Below are 16,755 nucleotides of genomic sequence, written 5' to 3'. Positions count from 1 at the left end.
TATTAACCGTACAATCACGCATTCATGATAACAGTGTGTAAGCAGTACAAAAAGAAGAATCGTTATTTTAAAACATGCGCGCATTATTGTCGGCTTATGCGAAGAAAAAGTAGGGAGAAAGGTGACGACAGCAAAACAAAGGAGAACCATGGCCACATCCCGCACTTATTCAACACCCACGTACGCGATTTGTGGACGCCTTTCCACCACCTAACACAATTCTAACCGCTCCATTCTAAGGACAACACTATGCCCTCTGATCACTTCATTTCTGAGCCTGCCGCCAGCCACACGTACGCACACGTGCACATCCCTTTCCACGCCTCACACACACAATTTGATGCGACTACTTCACAGTAGGAGGGGAACATCCTCGAAAAGGGAGTCCCAAAGTCATCTATTCATCGACCCGCTACATTCGGCATCAATGCAAAATCATTCGGCACAGCACATACATATACACACTTCCACGACTTTCTCGATTAATATCAGGTGCAACTAACTGCGGAGCATGCTTTCAAGCATCAGGAGGAGTTAAATGTGTCCACATATTTCGTCCTTACGGGCATTCGGCGGTTAACCGGTCCCTGCGGGGCTTGCTGCTTCACGGAAAATCGCATCATAGGACCCGCCTTGATCATCTCTGCCACTTTCTTATCCTCTTCAGACTCGGGAAAGAGATAGCAACCCCTCGTGGGGTCAAACTTAGGAGGCTTCTCAGTGTCAATGATCATCTTCTTTGGTTCGTCCTTTTTCGCTTCGTTGTCTTTGGAGCCGCTGCGCCGGAACAAGAAACTGGCGAGGGCACCAAGAGAGCCTGAGCGGGGCGGCTGTTGTCTCTGCTGCTTCGTTGGCTCTTGTGTTCGCTCGTTGTTTCCGGGATCTTGAGTTGGGCCAGGCTCAGCGGGACGGCCGCGAGCGGTAGTGGGTGGCGCAGCAGGGAACGAAGTGGAAGAGGAACTGGCCGAGTTCGGGTTGGTAGGTTCACTCTCTACCGCACCGCCTTCAGGGACTGATTTCACCTGGCACGAAAGAGGTGGAGGAGGTGGCGCAGTAGACACTACTTTTGACTGGAATGAGGCAGGCGGTGGCGGTATGGACGAGCCTGCGGTCTGGGCGCCTCCCGGTGCGTTGGGCGTAAACGCTCCTGCTAGCATTGGCACCGGCGGCGACGTCTGCGGGGCAGTGGGCATCGTGGTTACACGGTACCCGTCTGGTCCTATCCGCGGCAGTACTCTTTGTGACGTCTGGGCACCAAACCTTGGTCCGATCCCTTTGTTTAGAAGTCCAGGAGCTGGTGGAGCCGTTTTCGGCTGAGGCGTACCAGGGGTGGGAATGGGGACAGGTGCGACGGCAGCATCGGTTGCAGTGGCTGGCGCAGGGACAGGGGGTCCGGAGGCGAGCAGGCGGTTCAAAGTGAATGGTGCCGAGTTCTTGGATGACGTCGGTGCCATCCGGAGTGTGTGTGCCATGAAAGGATCCGCCATATCATGCAGACCCACCTCCTGTAACCATAACATTTGCAAATAGCAGAACACAACTTTGCTGGCAGGCGAGCGAGCGGGAAGTCCGTGACGCATCACTAAACCCTCCCCTTCCGTTGCTGCAGGTTGTGCAGACACTTCAAGGTTACAGCGAATGTTGTCTACAACATCAGCTAGAAACAGCAATTTCGGCGTCAGAACCACACGCACACCGTCAGGACGGCAGTGCCCACCCAATGCGCCAAGTCGCACACGAAGAAGATTCATGACGTGCTGCTGTTGGGGTTGTGGTAGCTGCTGAGGGGCAACATTTCCCATCGGAGTAAGATGAGCGAGCAGAAAACAACAATAGGCCTCGTCAATCAACCCTTCTTTTACAAGGGCATCTCCCAGCTGTACCAAGCCCACCGCACTTTCCCTAGTGAAGTTAGACACAAACAGTGCCGCGTGCTGCACCCAGGACTGCCGAACGCAAACCTCACACCCTCCCGTCGGTGCACTGGGCAACGTAGATGTTGGCGAACTCGCGAATCCAGGAAGCGGTAGCTCGTTAAACGTACAGTAGGCGTGAGCAAGAGGTGAAAGGGGGCTTAACTCTTTCTCAACAACGGTACGGATTACATCCATGTATTGCTCTTTGGTGGGGCACACCATCGAAATAATAATGGCATGCGTGTATAACTGAAACTCCATAGCCACCCCCACGGCAGCCTCACGCTCTCCAATAAGCAACAACCGTTGCACCTCCCGCAGACCCTGTTCCGGGTCCCTCTTCAACAAATTTGGGTCGGACAGCCGAATAGGGTTCATCACACTGGAGGGGGGCACCTGCTCAGCCACCTCCGAGAGCATTTTGGTAAGCTCCTTCTGTCCACCGTTACGCCAGTCAGGCAACGGGTCACGCAGCGCGTAGGACAAAACGCCCCTTAGAAGCGGAAGGATGTCGGGCACTTGCTGGACGGCTTCGCGGAGAGACGTCAGTGGAACTTTGTTTTCATTGATTTTTCTAAGGGTGAATGCAGCCGAAACGCGAAGGGTCGTTACATAGTCTTCACCCACTTTGGAAGGGTTCATACCTTTCGCCTTCCCAGAAAGTATGTCCGCGACACGACTGCATACAAACCTGGGCTTCACGGAGGGATTGGGAGCGTTAAACACTGCAATAACACAGCCCGTAGGAGAAAATACGGCAAAACACGGGGCTCCACCACGTGGACGATGTTGTTGTCCCCAACCTTTCCCTTCACGGCGGCTGGACACAGGGAGAGCAGCCATATCTAAAGCCGGCAGCCGCGCTTCCGGAGATGTCCCCTCTTCAACGGGACACATGTTAGTACCAACTTCCCCTGCCTGAGTTGGGCCCTCAAATAGCAAAGCCTCGGACCCCACATTAGAAGGCGCTGTGGCAACCGCGTCCTGCAGCGAACCATCGTGCCACTCTTGCGAAGACGAACCGTCTACGGCATCCCCATAGGACGGCGCAGCTGGGGGGGCTTCGCTCGGGTCAAAGCCGTCGATAAACACACAAGCCTGTGTATCGTGTTCCGTCCGCTCCTGCCGTTGGCGGCCCGTGGGCGGGAAACCAAGGCCGTGCGTAGCGGAGGTTACATGAGGCGCAGCAACGTCATCACCGGCAGGCACAACAGCAGCGGGGCATACCTTATGGGGATGCCCAAACCCAGGAAAAGGAGGAGGAGGAAGAGCCAAAGCCGTTTCTTCGGTTCCATTTGGACTCAACCCATCATTTGGGATGCCTTGCGGCATTGGCAGCCCCAGAGCATCACCCCGATTCATGGCCACGTTGTCCGCCGAGAGGACGCTTCCCACACCCGGATCCGCCGGCAACGGCATGTGAGCATGAGGAGCTGAAGGTGGCCTGCTAACCAGAATATTGTTTTTCTCAGCATAATTTTCGCTGACAGCAACCTCAGCACCTGGAGTTAGGTAGGCAAGACTCTGTGATGCTGACGATGTCGTGGCGTTAGATAACCTCGTATCTCCCAACACACCTCTCACGGCTATGTCCATTTGGGGTACATGAAAATCACTGGTGAGTGCATTCGGAGCAGAAACAACAGAATCTGAACCATGGGGCAGATGCGTCCCAGTGGCCGTTGAAACAACGGTTGAGGCGCTTCCACTGTCAGTAAAGTGAGGCTCTGTCGCCCCAGGGTTGTTCACGCCCAGCGGGGGTCCTTGGGGAAGGTGCGAAGCTGTCGCTTGATTCGTGCTGCTCGGGAGGGGGGAAACACACTGCTCAGATGAAACAAACCGTGTTGAAGTATCCTCAGCACTCGGTCGAGCTGTCAATGCAGAATGACTGAAGAATGCAGGTTTGACGCGGTCCCTTTCCCTCGCTGTGTAGAGCACAAACCCTGGAGAGTACCCTTGCGATGGCGAGGGGTCCAGTAGTTGTTCCTGGTGTTGCGGACGCGACACGTGCGCGTCTGGGTTTGTCGCGGTGCTGCCAGAGCGAGACTGGTCACCAAAAAGCCCACGTGCGGTCACCGCTGTGCTTGACCCTTGTCGCCGCAGTAAGGTGTTTGGCGACGGTTTCAAAAAGTCTGGGGGATCCCTTTTGAGGAAGTTACTAAAGATTGCTGAACGCTTCGCAACTCTACCATGTGGCTCCCCATCTGTTCCAGAGCGCATGGACGTGACGGTATCTAGAGAGCCCCCCCTGGTTTTTAAATCCAGAGCAGAGCTCTGAGAAACCGAGCGGTTCGCGGAGGATGGTGTCACGATATCTTGTCGTGTGGTTGTAATGGCTGAGCCGCTGCGTTGTGATGCCAACTGGGTGACTCTCGCCAAATCCAGCGAAAGATTCGTGCGCTGTTGAGGTTGGGACAGAGAAGGTTGCCGCTGTTGCTGGTAGTATGAGTGGTCTCCTTGTTGGGTTCCTGCCGAAGACTTGCGAAGCTGACAGTCAACAGCAGAGCCCATGGACGTGGCTGTTGTTGGCACCCCGCGCTGTTGCTGTTGCATCGGCATTGACGACGGCACCCCATGGAATTGTTCAAACCCAATCTTCGCCGTCCCAACATCCATGAGAGAGAACGGGTTATAATCCATTGATCTGCTGCCGCTTCTACCAGCGTCAGTTCCCCCAACAACCCCTGCGGTGCTTCCGCTCCGTAAAGCCAAGGGGCCGGCAGTGGAGGAAGAAGAGGGAACGCCAGATGTGTTCGGCCGGTTTGTATTCATTATCGTGGCAGCAACGGGTTTGTCTACAGGCTGCAAAAAAACAAAGGACGGTGGACCTATCACCTCTACCCACCAGAAGTTCAAACGCGTGTTTGACTGCGTCAAGCAATTAATATGGAGAGGCTAAACTTCCTAAACACTATTGTGATGCGGAGCAAAAAAAAAAAATCTGACGATGTTAAGAGGGAAAAAGAAGAGGAACATCGCTTCACGGTGAAGAGGTTTCTCCTGTTGAACTATAACGACAATAACAATGCCATCATGCCTAAAATAACGGCAATGGCGTGCGTCGCAACAACTAAAAGAGGTGCAGTAGGTATCTCAATCGTCAAGCAAGGAAGCCAATGCACTCCCTTTCCGCAAGACTGAAACTAAGTTGCTTTTCTCATTTGCTGATGTAGATGGGGACGTCGTTAAAGGCGTCGTGGTAGCACTGGGCAGTGGAACGGACTTCCCTTCGCGATCATCGTCGTTGCTATCCTCCGAATCGTCGACGAAAACGTTTCCATATTTCCCTTCAGCACCTGCATACCTCGCTATGAGGGCTGCTGTCACTTCCTCCTCCTCACCTCCACCACCCTTCTTTGCCCCGCTCCGCTGTTGTTGATCATGTTGCTCCCGCCAAGACGAAGTGCCTTCACCACCCCAAAGTCGCAGCTGTGCTTCGAAGCGCTGGTACATCTCTTCTTCTTCCTCAGCTGAGCGCTTTGCTTCCGGCTGAAACTCACCTTCAATCCCGTCCCCCACCATCAAAGCTCCTTGCTGCTTCCTGGCTCGGATCACCTGCAGGAGCTCATCACGCGTCTGAGCCTCCTCCGTGCCAGCTCTGGCCTCCACGAGCTCCTCCACCAAACGCTCTCTTTCCTGTAGCTGAAGCATCACCTCATTCTCACGCTCCAGTGCATCTACTGTTCCCTCATCCGCTTTTTCAGCTGCCCGTTGGGCCTTCACCTCCTCATTTATTTGGTTTGTCCCGTAGAAGTCGCCCTCGCCGCGTCTGCAGTTGCGACTGCAATGATACCCACCTGTCAGTTTGGCGGTTTCGTAATCTGTCTTGAGATAAATGTGACCCTTACAGAACATGCAGCGGATTTCCAGCTCCCATATGCGGATCCCCATGTATGTTTCATCTGTCGCCCTACGGTTCACATAACCGTGTGCGCCCCGTGCAATCCGACAGTTACAGTGAAGACAAATAACGTTGAATGGCATTGCAAACGTTTGGCGTATGGCGTCTCTCTCGGACGGAGAAACCGCTTCGCCCTTCACCTTTTTCCGCTTGCGCTCTAATCTCTGTTGTTCCTCAAGCCTGCGGTAGTCCACGTCAGGCGCGAGGTAGTAGCCGGAACCATAAGTTGCATTAATTTTGGCCATAATCCTCAGAAACAGAAAGACACACACACACTATACGAAACAAAAGAGTTCCTTTCTTCCTTTTCTTCACCCTTCCTCCGAACCGCAGTCCTTTTGACACTCCCCTTGCCCTCTACCCTCCCGTTTACTATAAGTAAAGGGCTTGGAACAGTAATACAACAGAATCGAAGTAAAACAAGGAAGGAAAGAAAATAGCATTTTTTCTTTTGCTTGAAAAAATAAAAGACAGAAAAGACACACACAGTGGGGTATACAACAGAAAACTACTTTCCTCCTGTTGCATCCCTCCCGCCGGACGCGAACTTTGCCTTAAATGACTGTGAGAGACGCAACCAGCAACAAGACAACACATCAAATGAGAAGAGGGGGAAATTATTTGCCATAATCTTAGTATATTCCTGTTAACGGGAAAGCCGTCGCACCGCCTTCTTTACACTCGCCTCTAGGGAGGCGCAATGGTCAGCGATATTACCAGCTTTGACGTCAACTGGTATCCAATCAACCAACGGGTGGATCACCTCATTGCCAAGCCAAGCGCTCCAACTGTGAGCCACGCCCTCTCGTATCAACACCACTCTCCGCCTCGGCATGTCAAGCCATCGACCCTCAAACTGCAGAAGCGATTTCACGGCGTCAATAAATGACCGCCGCACATCCTCTGCTCCCCCTCGCATCCTGGAAAACTTATTAAACAGCTTCTCAAGGGAAGAGGACATCGGGCGGCACAGAATGATATTCACCCCTCGCTGCAGACGGTATCGAATAATTGGAAGATTTTCATGGCGGTTGAGTGCATACATGGCCCCGTGCAAAAGATGGTCATTTTGATGGGTGCTCTCAAGCTGGCTGTTGCCCAAAAGCTCCTTAACCAGTGGGGCATGGATTCCAGACTCCACTTCCACCTGTTCCTCCACATTATCCGTCTCTCCACACTTTGTCCCGTCCAAACCTTCCTCAGACATGTCACAACCATTGGGCCCCACGAGCTTCACCTCTGCACTCCACGCACGCTGAAGGTAACTACGCAGTTCACGGCAATATTGTAGGGTTAATTGGCTGTCCCTCCCCTCAACCGCAAGAAGTTCTCCCACTTTATCAGGAAACGTGAAGAACTCGTTGACGGCAGCGAGGGGGTCAGTGTGCGACCCGTCAAGATCCTTGTATAATATAGTGGACACCCAGTGCTCAGCATCATCATTACCTTTCGCCTTCTGGCCTTTCGTAAGTGACAGAACTGGAATCTGCAGGCAGTGCATTGCATATGCAACCATGCCGTTTTGTCTCGTCTTATTGTCTGTAACGAAACATACGAAGCGCTGTATGGACTCAACACTACCTTCCCCGCTCTTCCGGAGATCGTTCTTTTCTATAATGTCCTCCGAAAGCTTTATAAAATCAGGCAATTTTCCCGCCTTTTCTTCGGAGAGGCGACGAACAACAGTGTCTTCGTCCAACTGCCGCACCCTCTCCAAGACATGTTGCTCCAAGCTCGCTTCAGACACGTCCAATATAACTGCCACATGTTTAATAATGCCCATCTCCTTTTACTACAATCAGCGGTTATGATCGTAAGTAAGTTTCTTTTCAGCACCTCTGCCACTTTCTATGATTCCTGCCCTTCACACGGGGGCCCTTGTTATTGTTTCCTTTCTATGACTTCCGCTTGCCTCCAAAGAATAGCGTTTAAATAACAGTCTCCTCCTTCTCACTTCAAATAAAAGGTCGTTTATTTTTCTTTTAGAATTAAAAAAAAAGGCGCTTGAGCACCACCCAAAGGGAAAAGAGATGGGGAACGCACGTACGAAAAAGTGAAAATATTATGAACCCGAGGGGCGCGCAGCACGGAACATAATAACCGGAACAAAATAAAAAGGGGGCGATACACACACACATGTGTGCGTACATGTATATAGATATATATGCATGCATCTACAGAGAGGCAAACTCACACGCCAATAGAGGGGGGAAAGGCCCGCGTGGGTAAAAAGTTGTTCATTACACCTCCCGTTGAACTGTTCTGAGGTTTCATAATGAGTAAAGGTAGCCGACAGATAACGAAGTTTCAAAAGTCAAGTGTGTTAACCACAAGTGAACAACGGAAGAAGGGAAAAATGAAGATTGAAGACAAAGTCGGTAAAAGAGGAAAAGGAAATGCTCATTCTGTATTCTTACATAAAAGGGAATTCTACAGTTTTCGATAATGTTTCCCGGTATCCCCTATACCCCTCCACGCACTCGCGTATGATCATCAGCTACCCGCTGCATGCAAACAAAAAAAAAACAAGAATGGACGAAGAAAAGGGGGGGAGCGGAGACACTCTACTATTAGTTCCCCATAAGCTGTTTGCTGGTTTGTTTTCGCTTCTCCTTTCATACATGCGGTGTAAAATAAAAAACACTTCTGTGCGCTGCCATTTAACCCCCGAACAAATCGGCACATCCCAGGTTCAAATATTCACGCCAGCCCACAAACGCGACAATACCGATCTCTACCAACTCCTACATTCGGGGCAGCGAAGACTTGACAACTTCCCCCACGTCAATTGAAGATGCCTTCAACCACTGTCACGTCATTGTGGTGTCCCTCCCCCTTATTATCCATCAAGTTTCCAACTCCATTCCTTAAGGATGCTGTCGCACATGGTGGCGGAACGCGCATTCAAACGGCAAAGCATCTCGCCAGCGGCAAACACCTCCCAGCAGGCGAAAGCAACCAATCCACCAACGCATGACCACGCAAAGTGAAGCCCCGCCACAGCGGGCACCCACTCCGGCAAAACACTGGACACCAGAGTCTTTACAAATCCACCATTCTGCAGATCAACAGTTTGCAGCGGCAGAGAAATAACGCTCCAAATGAGCATTAGCAATGCCAACAGACTCAGCACCAATCTCAACTTCAAGACTATCACCTCCGCGTGGTACATGTCATACGCTTCAATCAGGGAAAACCGCACAAGATCCCAATATTCATCGCGGCGTTCCACCTCGTGCCCTTGCACCTCCCCCTCTGCTGAAGCACCGGTAGCGGAGTCGTTAAATTCACCGAAATCATCATAACCAGAGCACCGCTCCCGCTCAATCACGAGGCTCGCAACCGATTTCGGAGGGGCACTGCGGGCAAGGAGTTGATCCATTGCGAATGCAGGTCTCGCAGCACGAAGGCAGCAAATGTGCTCGTTGGGGATGTGAGTGCCGAAAAATACCCACGTAAGTACCGCCATGAGAAGCATGGCAACGGGAACATGAGGCGCAAAGGCAGTCCAGAACCACAACACGAACGAGGAAACATGAGAGAGTAATAAAGAACTCAATACACTGCTAATCCTTGTGAAGAAACATTCCCACCTCTTTTCTGACGAATGTAGCTCCAGCAATTTATCACGATACACATTTCGCAAACGCTGTAGCTTCTCCAGTTTTACGTCACGCGTGGGATCGTTATCCTCCACTGGGGACTTCGGAGTTCGTCGTTCCTTACCTGCACTGGTTGGTGGCACTCGCTTCGGCTTCTCTGCCTGTGAAGGAGGAATCCCACCGGCAGTGCCATGCAGTTTTGCGACTTCATCCTTAAGAAAGTCCACATACGCGTCGGAGCACGCGAGTCCAAACTTTACGCAAGTCGCATGCACACCCAAATCGGACGGTGGCTCGGGTGGTGCAGCGAGGCCAGATGACGTAAACTCTGCTCTCAGGGCCTCCACTAATTTATCGTTCCGCCTCGGGTCGTCTCCTCGGGCCCCAAATGGAAACAAATACAACGCAAAAAGAGTTGCAGCCATCAAAAAAGATACCATTGTTCTGCTTTGGTACATTATATGTATATGGGTGTGTACGTAATTTTAGATGTAAGTTACGGCGGTCACAACCTGCTCCCGCTCCTAATGTTAGCGTTCTGTTCCTTAACTAAGTTCCTCAGCGCTCCTTTTCCCCTTTTGTGCTTGTCAACAAACTCTCAAGCCCACACGCACACGCACGTGGGTTGCCAAATTTTCACCGGTTTCTTGTCGTGCCACTCAGATTAACATGTTTATTTTTATTTTTTCCACAACACAAGAGGGAAAACAAACGAGAGGGGGGCCAAAAACGGTAAGGATGAAGAAAGGGGTAACACGATAATAGTGATATAGCACAAGAGCAAAAAATGGCGGGGGAACAATGCACGGCAAACCGTGCGACACCCCAATTTCCCTTCTGCCACCCAGATACACACACACATATTGAATCTCCAACAGTTGATATGTAACAAACGGTGTCATAAAAAATGCCTTCTTCCCTCATCAGGAGGAAATCACACACCTCGACAAAAGGGGAGGAAAGAAGTAAAGTGAATCGCTCATCCCATTTGCATGGTGGGCAGCAAGAGGTAAAAAAAAGAAAAAGTGAAAAAAAGAGGGGAAAAATAATCGCACTCAAGAAATATTAGCAATACGCGTATATAAAAATGCAGGCAGACACGGGGACTTTTGAACAGTTCACATACACACATGTAGAAATATGCAACCAGTGTTAGGCGTCTGCTTGCATTTGTAGATGCACGTATTGCTAATATTTTCCACTCGTCCATCCATACACATTAGTCCGAAGATGTCTCCCATGTTCAAGGGCCATCATTGCGCCACATGCACAACCGCCCTTATAATCTTGTCACAGAGTATAAAAAAAGGAGTGAACATGGGAATACTGAATGGCGCGCGCGGGGGAAGTTTTGCTTCAACAGAAAGTACAACATGGGCCCCAAATAGCACTGACACAGCGGCTTCTTTGGCAAACCACGATGTTACTATGCCCGTCAAATCCAATACACCGGTAACGAGGCAGCGCGACGCTCCAAACCCGAGAAAGTACGCCCAATTTGCCTCAAAAAACTCAATAGCAGATGAAAGCCCCACGTAGTTGCGTCGCTGTGTAACCCTATCGGTCACGTACTGTGAAGAAACGCGGTAGTCAAACACATAGAAAGCGTGCAACCAACTTCTCATCGCCACGTCTACACATGCGCCCAGGGGCACGGGGAGAATGGTCCCTACCACCGTCATTACAACAGTGCACAAGCTGGTAGCAACAACCTTAAACAAAGTTTCAGTGAGGGATACGACGACATCACTAAATGAGAGGGAGGATGCGGTTGGCTTGGGACCGGCACCGGCCGCAGCTCCCCTAACGGGCACCACCGGCCTGCCGGGGCTTCTGGCGGCCGCCATCAGAAGGGCACGCCTTCGCTTCTCACTATTCGCAGCTGCGTACAGCGCGTTGTACCAACGTATACCAAAGAGAAGTGTAATTCCGTACATAGGGAAAACCCACACAAAATAAAATACACACGTCCACAATATAGTCACGACCCCTGTGGCTCCTCCCGCAACACGATTGACGTTACTCAACGACGCCGAATTTGTGATCGCATCCGGGTCACCAGCCAATGTCGAGCGCCCCCGCATCAAAGTCACGGCAAGGCTCCACAAGGGAGAAAATACGATAGAAGAAATCCAAATGCCGAAAAAGAAAAGAAAGTTGACAAGTGTGCAAGACCGAAGATTACGACTCACCTCGGCACTCGACCCCACGTAGCTCAGAAACTTCACGACATCAAGACTTTGACGTGCACCAGAGAAGGCAGCCCGCAAGATGATCAGCCCACCTCTGACAGGTGGCCACTGCGATGAAACAGGGACACCAGAAGACATACACAGAGTGCCACTAAACTAAATGATAACAAAAATAACTTGGAAGCTCTAAATGCGCGCAGACTTCAACGTTTTTTGTTACGGCTGCCTGTAGCGTCTTTTACCCACAGGGCCGTTTGGGTGCTGAGCTCACACCTGTCTTTGCTTGCGCTCCCCGCCTCCCCTTCACCGCACTTACCTGTGAGTTGGAAGGCAACCGTCAAATGCACTCCGCGATATGTGAGCAAAAGCCACAGTTGGGAAAAGGAGGAAACACAAAAAGAAAGAAAGGGAGGCAAAGAAACCTTAGGAGTTTTGTTCTCATACATGTAAAGTGTTCGGAAGAAGAGAGAAGTAATCATAGTGCGGATGCCCTCCGCAGCAAAACATAAGAATTAGCGGGGTGAGAATTGCTCACAGCTAACGGATACATGTCGAATATTAACAAGTTCGCTTCATGTTACACCGCACAATGAACGATTTCACCAGTGCGGATGAGCATAGCGGCGACCTGCGGGGAACCTCGGCGGGAGCTCCGACCTCCACTGCGCCGGGCGATGGAGTCCCTGAAGCCGGGATCAAGGTGTTAGCAGAAGCAGTGACAGATGGGGACCGCGCCGAAGGACCACCCGTATTCAAGGGTGGCTCAGAGTCATCGATGCGTCGAAGTACATCCACACGCCGCTCAGGCCACTGCAAGTAGACTAGAAAAGGCTCGCCTTCAAATGGTGGTACGAAATGCTCATTGGCTTCCAAAACTTCTGAGATTACATATTCTTGAAGCAGTGACTTATCTTCCTGCGACAAACCCCCCTCTGTGCAAAGTTCGCTTCGACGCCCACTTCGGGTGATTCCCTCCCCTGCCCCTTCTCCACTGTTGCCTTCATGTCCCCGCACAAGACTGATGGCATCCACAAAATAAACGGCCGATGAGCGGTTGTCATCCACACTCGTCGTGACACGCTCCAGAGGAGGTGAGGCCACCTCCCCGCTCGACCTCCCACTATTGCTAATCGTCAAATCGGCCCTTATAAAACACGAGAGTGGGGAAACAGTAGCAAGAGTAGCTGGCCCTGTTAAATCCCCTGCACACACCGTTGATGCCTCCATTACTGTCATTTGCGACGGTTTTCCTAGTGTTAACGAACCTAGCGTATGCCTCGGCACCCCTTCAGAGAACCGTCCCGTTTCCTGAGCCCAAGACGTGCACGCTTCACGCAAAGAAGCCACACACTCCTGGTGGAGATCGGGGCAAATACTTCCGATGCAGCAAAGCACAAAAAGAGATCCTCCTTGCCCAAGGACAGACCTCATCATAGAATGCAAATAGCCTTGGTGCAACAACTCGTTAGTGATGATGCCATGGGCAAGCAGCCTGGCGGAGCCATCGATGCCACACTCCCCCGTGCTCGCCTCTCTCTGTGGAACCACGTTGTCGTTAAGATCATCTCCGGAAAGCAACTCTCTCAAACCACTTCCATTCAGAACAGATCTCTCCCCGTGCGAGCGTACAACCTTCAAAGCTATTGGATATCGCGACCACACCTTGGACAACCCACCGTCATCATGCTGCAAGCCGACTCGATGCGACGTGTCCAGCACCACGAGGCGTGGAAACACGCGGACATCGAAAAACTCCAAGCAGGCCCTGATCACACCCTGTGCTTGAGGTGCCAGGACGGACGAGACGAATAGCCACGAACTCGGCATGGAAGTGAGCGAAGACTTCAACTGGGACACGTCCATATCGCAACTGACAAACACTACTTGGAAGTGATGAGATCCCTCGGGTTGTTTCTCCTCTGCTAACTCACTACGAAACACCCTAGGTGAAACCAGCGGGCCTTCGACTGTCGGTGTAGGGCTCTGAAAGGATGGCGGGTGCTCTTTGGGTGAACCCATTGGCGTTTCCACAGCCGAACATCGGGATGGTATGTATGGCGCATCGCTATCCGCTGTGCTGACACTAGCACAGACGTCATTTGTCATTCCCCTTCTCCACGATTCGATGCCCAGAGGCTCATAGAGGCTCCCAGTGTCGGCGACAAACGCACTCAACGCCCTTTTTCCCCCTTCCCAAGCGGCAGCCCCCTCACCGTCAGAACTGTTTCGGCCAGCGTCATCGTCAAGTACACAGCAGTCATCACCACCTTCGCAGGCGGCTGACCATAAACGCTTTAGCTTGGGTAAGAAACGTTTGGTCGCTGGGTGCCAGACGGCACCAAAGTACAGTGCAAGGTGCGTGGCTCCATCCATGCACGAGTCAAGACAACGTTGCTCGGGCACATTACACGAGTCTTCCGGCGGGTAAGTTGCACCCACTTCACAACTCTCCCCGACGCGTCGTGCGTGCCGCAACAACCACCTGACAAGAGACAAAAGTGGTGCCCCCTCTACCTCGTCATCAACCGCATTCGATCCCCTGTCCTCATCACGCCCCGCATCTGGTGTCATCCAGGGAAATCCAGACCGAAAACCTGCATAAGGACCTATCCCCACCACTTCTTGCATGTGTTGCTCTGCCCTCGAATCTACTACCGCTAATATGTTTGGGTCGTCGCTCGTGCTAAGGGTAGAGATTTCACGCTCTATATGGTCATACGCCCGTGCCGTTAAAAGCTCCCCCGCCGGATCAAAAAGTAAAATCGCCGGCCAAGAAGAAACATTGTATTTCTGAATGACACACCTATATGCCGCTGAGTTTTCAAGATAAAACCAACCACCAAATTTTTGGTCCGCAGTGGAAAGATCTGTAAGCGCATCATTGACCTTGAAGTCTTCAGTAAATGCGGCTCCATCGACTCCCTTCGGCGAAACAGCCCTTGAGAAGGATATAGCGCCAGCATCCCCAAAAGACGCCGACGCCCTGTTTCTAGTTTCCATGTTGTGCAAAGATTCCCACCTCGGCTCCACACTTATCCCCTGCCGCACCTCCAACACAACAAAACGGGACATACGCTCAGCATCCCTGCTTTCTGTTTGACAGCCAAAATATATGCAGAAACGCGAGAGCAAGGACGCCACAGGGCATAGCGGCGCGGAAGGTGAAGTACCAGTCTTCTCCTGAGTCAGAATGGGAAGAGACGCACTAGATCCCCTCCCAGTTGATGAACTGGCACTCGGCACAGGCGTTCCAACGCGAGGAGAAGCCGTCAGCAAAGGCGAGCATAAGCTTTCTGTTGTCCGCATCACACAATCAGGCCCATGGTTGGTAAACGAAGACCCAGACGGTGAAGTCAAATAAACCAGAACGTATCTACCGCTCAAACGAGAAGCTGGAAAGTACTCAACGTCCAAACCCCTCTCCGTGTGCTGGTCGTTGTGGCCAAAGCCTGCTGGTCCTGCATCTGCCACGGACTCAATACCACAAAAATCTTCTTCAAAACGACCCCGGCAGGTTGACGCTGAACAGTCCACATTAATACTATTTGATGCACCCCGACAGCAGCCGTATCGCTTCACGGCCCTCCTAGCCACAACATACGGGGCAAGAACATGTTGCAACTTGCAATCCATACAGAGACACACTTGGATCTCCACAAAAATTCATATATATATATATATATTTTACAATTAGATTCAACAACAAAAAAGGAAGAGGAAATTAAAATAAAAAAAACACAACAACAACATGCAAAAGAACTAACATAAAATCAACGGCAACACTTCAAAAATCGCAAAACACATCCTTGCAATTTTGCATACATCACCAAAAAAAGGGCGGTAATGTCACGGCTGGAAACTCTCACCATACTGTGTCACTTCCTACACGTGTAAAAATAAAAAACTCTACCCACGCTTTCCATATCGTACATACATCGTGTTGCCTTCACTACTTCCGGACAACTCGGAAACAATAAAGAAAACGGCAGTTTACATTGCGCGCTGAGCAGGGCGTGAGACTAACAGAAGGCATGAAGATATGGAAACTGTCAGCCCGTCCCATCCATTCTGCGGACAACCGTTCCCATTTCACATGCGGACAAGCATCACTTAGTACCTAGAGAACCGTGTCACCAAATACGCGAACTTATCAAAAGAGAGCTGCCCATCGACCGAGAGGGAACGTGATTCATCCTCGAACGCTTCCTGTACCTTGCTGCTTGTTCCAAACCCGCGATCAAGCTCACGGACACTCGTCAGGAAAGCATCCACACCCACAGTACCGTTCCGCGCTACGTCCAGCAAGTTAAACCATTCCCACACGTCACTTTCTTCCAATGGAATGCCAGTGACATTCAGCACCCTTGGCCTTGTGTATTGAGCGTCCGTCTCGATCTCTTCATCGCGTGCAAGCCGCAGCGCCTGATAACAGCGGCTGCGCACCAGCAGCGGTGGCTTGCCGTCATCCACCACTCCCACCCGCTCGGAAGCAGCAGCACACCCTTCTCCATCAGACTCGGGAACCGTCAAGTACACGCCGTCCTCTCCCAGAGCCCCCTCCACCAACTTCCGCAAGTCCGCATCCGGGAGGCGACGGGCAGCCTCTTTCGATCCTAACTCACGGAGGGCGGAAGATACAGACGGACACAATGCCACATAACTGGGATCCCGGCGCCGCACTTCCAGCGACGGACCAGACGGCTGCCGTGCAATCAGAGGACACGGTGCCCGCCATTTCTCCTCCTTTGGGAGTGTTACGCCCATCTCCTGCGCCAGTGACTCCTGCTCCAGCAATGTGAGTTCACGAAAGGCCGTCAGCAACCGAACCACACGCTCCTTGGAGTCTTCCTGAAGAAGGTCGAACAGGCGCTTCACAGGAGCAGCCACACCACTCTCCGTGGGGGGTCTCTCATTCGCTTCTGTGCATACATCGGGAGCCTTCGGCTCAACAACCGCCTCTGTTGCACTCATGGTTACAAAACTGCTCTCTGAATCCTGTTATTGCTTGTATCAATCAACTTCGTCACGTGAAGAAGGAAGGGAAAGAGATGGCGAATAAACAGTTACGCGTGTGCTTCCACTGACCGTAGTGAAATTCAATCCCACACGCAAAGGATATGTAATCACACAGCTATACCAAGAAA

General features: G+C 51.6%; 7 protein-coding genes across 7 annotated transcripts, besides 2 other annotated features; all 7 read right to left on the bottom strand.

The window, feature by feature from the left end:
* Positions 1–16,755: part of a sequence feature (sequence corresponds to BAC RPCI93-28C22) that runs on past both edges of the window.
* Positions 525–4,688, bottom strand: Tb927.3.3850 (hypothetical protein, conserved; the record flags this gene model as incomplete). Its single annotated transcript, XM_838884.1, has 1 exon — positions 525–4,688. One exon carries the CDS (start codon positions 4,686–4,688, stop codon positions 525–527), a length of 4,164 nt encoding a protein of 1,387 aa, XP_843977.1.
* Tb927.3.3840 (hypothetical protein, conserved) lies at positions 5,010–6,062 on the bottom strand (the record flags this gene model as incomplete). Its single annotated transcript, XM_838883.1, has 1 exon — positions 5,010–6,062. The coding sequence occupies one exon, from the start codon at positions 6,060–6,062 to the stop codon at positions 5,010–5,012; it is 1,053 nt and encodes a 350-aa protein (XP_843976.1).
* On the bottom strand, positions 6,464–7,600 carry Tb927.3.3830 (hypothetical protein, conserved; the record flags this gene model as incomplete). The annotated part of the gene is made up of 1 exon (XM_838882.1): positions 6,464–7,600. The coding sequence occupies one exon, from the start codon at positions 7,598–7,600 to the stop codon at positions 6,464–6,466; it is 1,137 nt and encodes a 378-aa protein (XP_843975.1).
* Tb927.3.3820 (hypothetical protein, conserved) lies at positions 8,657–9,877 on the bottom strand (the record flags this gene model as incomplete). The annotated part of the gene is made up of 1 exon (XM_838881.1): positions 8,657–9,877. The coding sequence occupies one exon, from the start codon at positions 9,875–9,877 to the stop codon at positions 8,657–8,659; it is 1,221 nt and encodes a 406-aa protein (XP_843974.1).
* Positions 10,673–11,749, bottom strand: Tb927.3.3810 (hypothetical protein, conserved; the record flags this gene model as incomplete). The annotated part of the gene is made up of 1 exon (XM_838880.1): positions 10,673–11,749. The coding sequence occupies one exon, from the start codon at positions 11,747–11,749 to the stop codon at positions 10,673–10,675; it is 1,077 nt and encodes a 358-aa protein (XP_843973.1).
* Positions 12,170–15,244, bottom strand: Tb927.3.3800 (hypothetical protein, conserved; the record flags this gene model as incomplete). Its single annotated transcript, XM_838879.1, has 1 exon — positions 12,170–15,244. The coding sequence occupies one exon, from the start codon at positions 15,242–15,244 to the stop codon at positions 12,170–12,172; it is 3,075 nt and encodes a 1,024-aa protein (XP_843972.1).
* Positions 15,269–15,298: a sequence feature (AT_rich).
* On the bottom strand, positions 15,722–16,582 carry Tb927.3.3790 (hypothetical protein, conserved; the record flags this gene model as incomplete). The annotated part of the gene is made up of 1 exon (XM_838878.1): positions 15,722–16,582. One exon carries the CDS (start codon positions 16,580–16,582, stop codon positions 15,722–15,724), a length of 861 nt encoding a protein of 286 aa, XP_843971.1.

Source organism: Trypanosoma brucei, chromosome 3, assembly GCF_000002445.2.
Source record: "Trypanosoma brucei brucei TREU927 chromosome 3, complete sequence".
Classification (NCBI taxonomy): Eukaryota; Euglenozoa; class Kinetoplastea; order Trypanosomatida; family Trypanosomatidae; genus Trypanosoma; species Trypanosoma brucei.
Note: the sequence above shows the minus strand (reverse complement) of the source record. Positions and strands in the feature narration are given on the sequence as shown.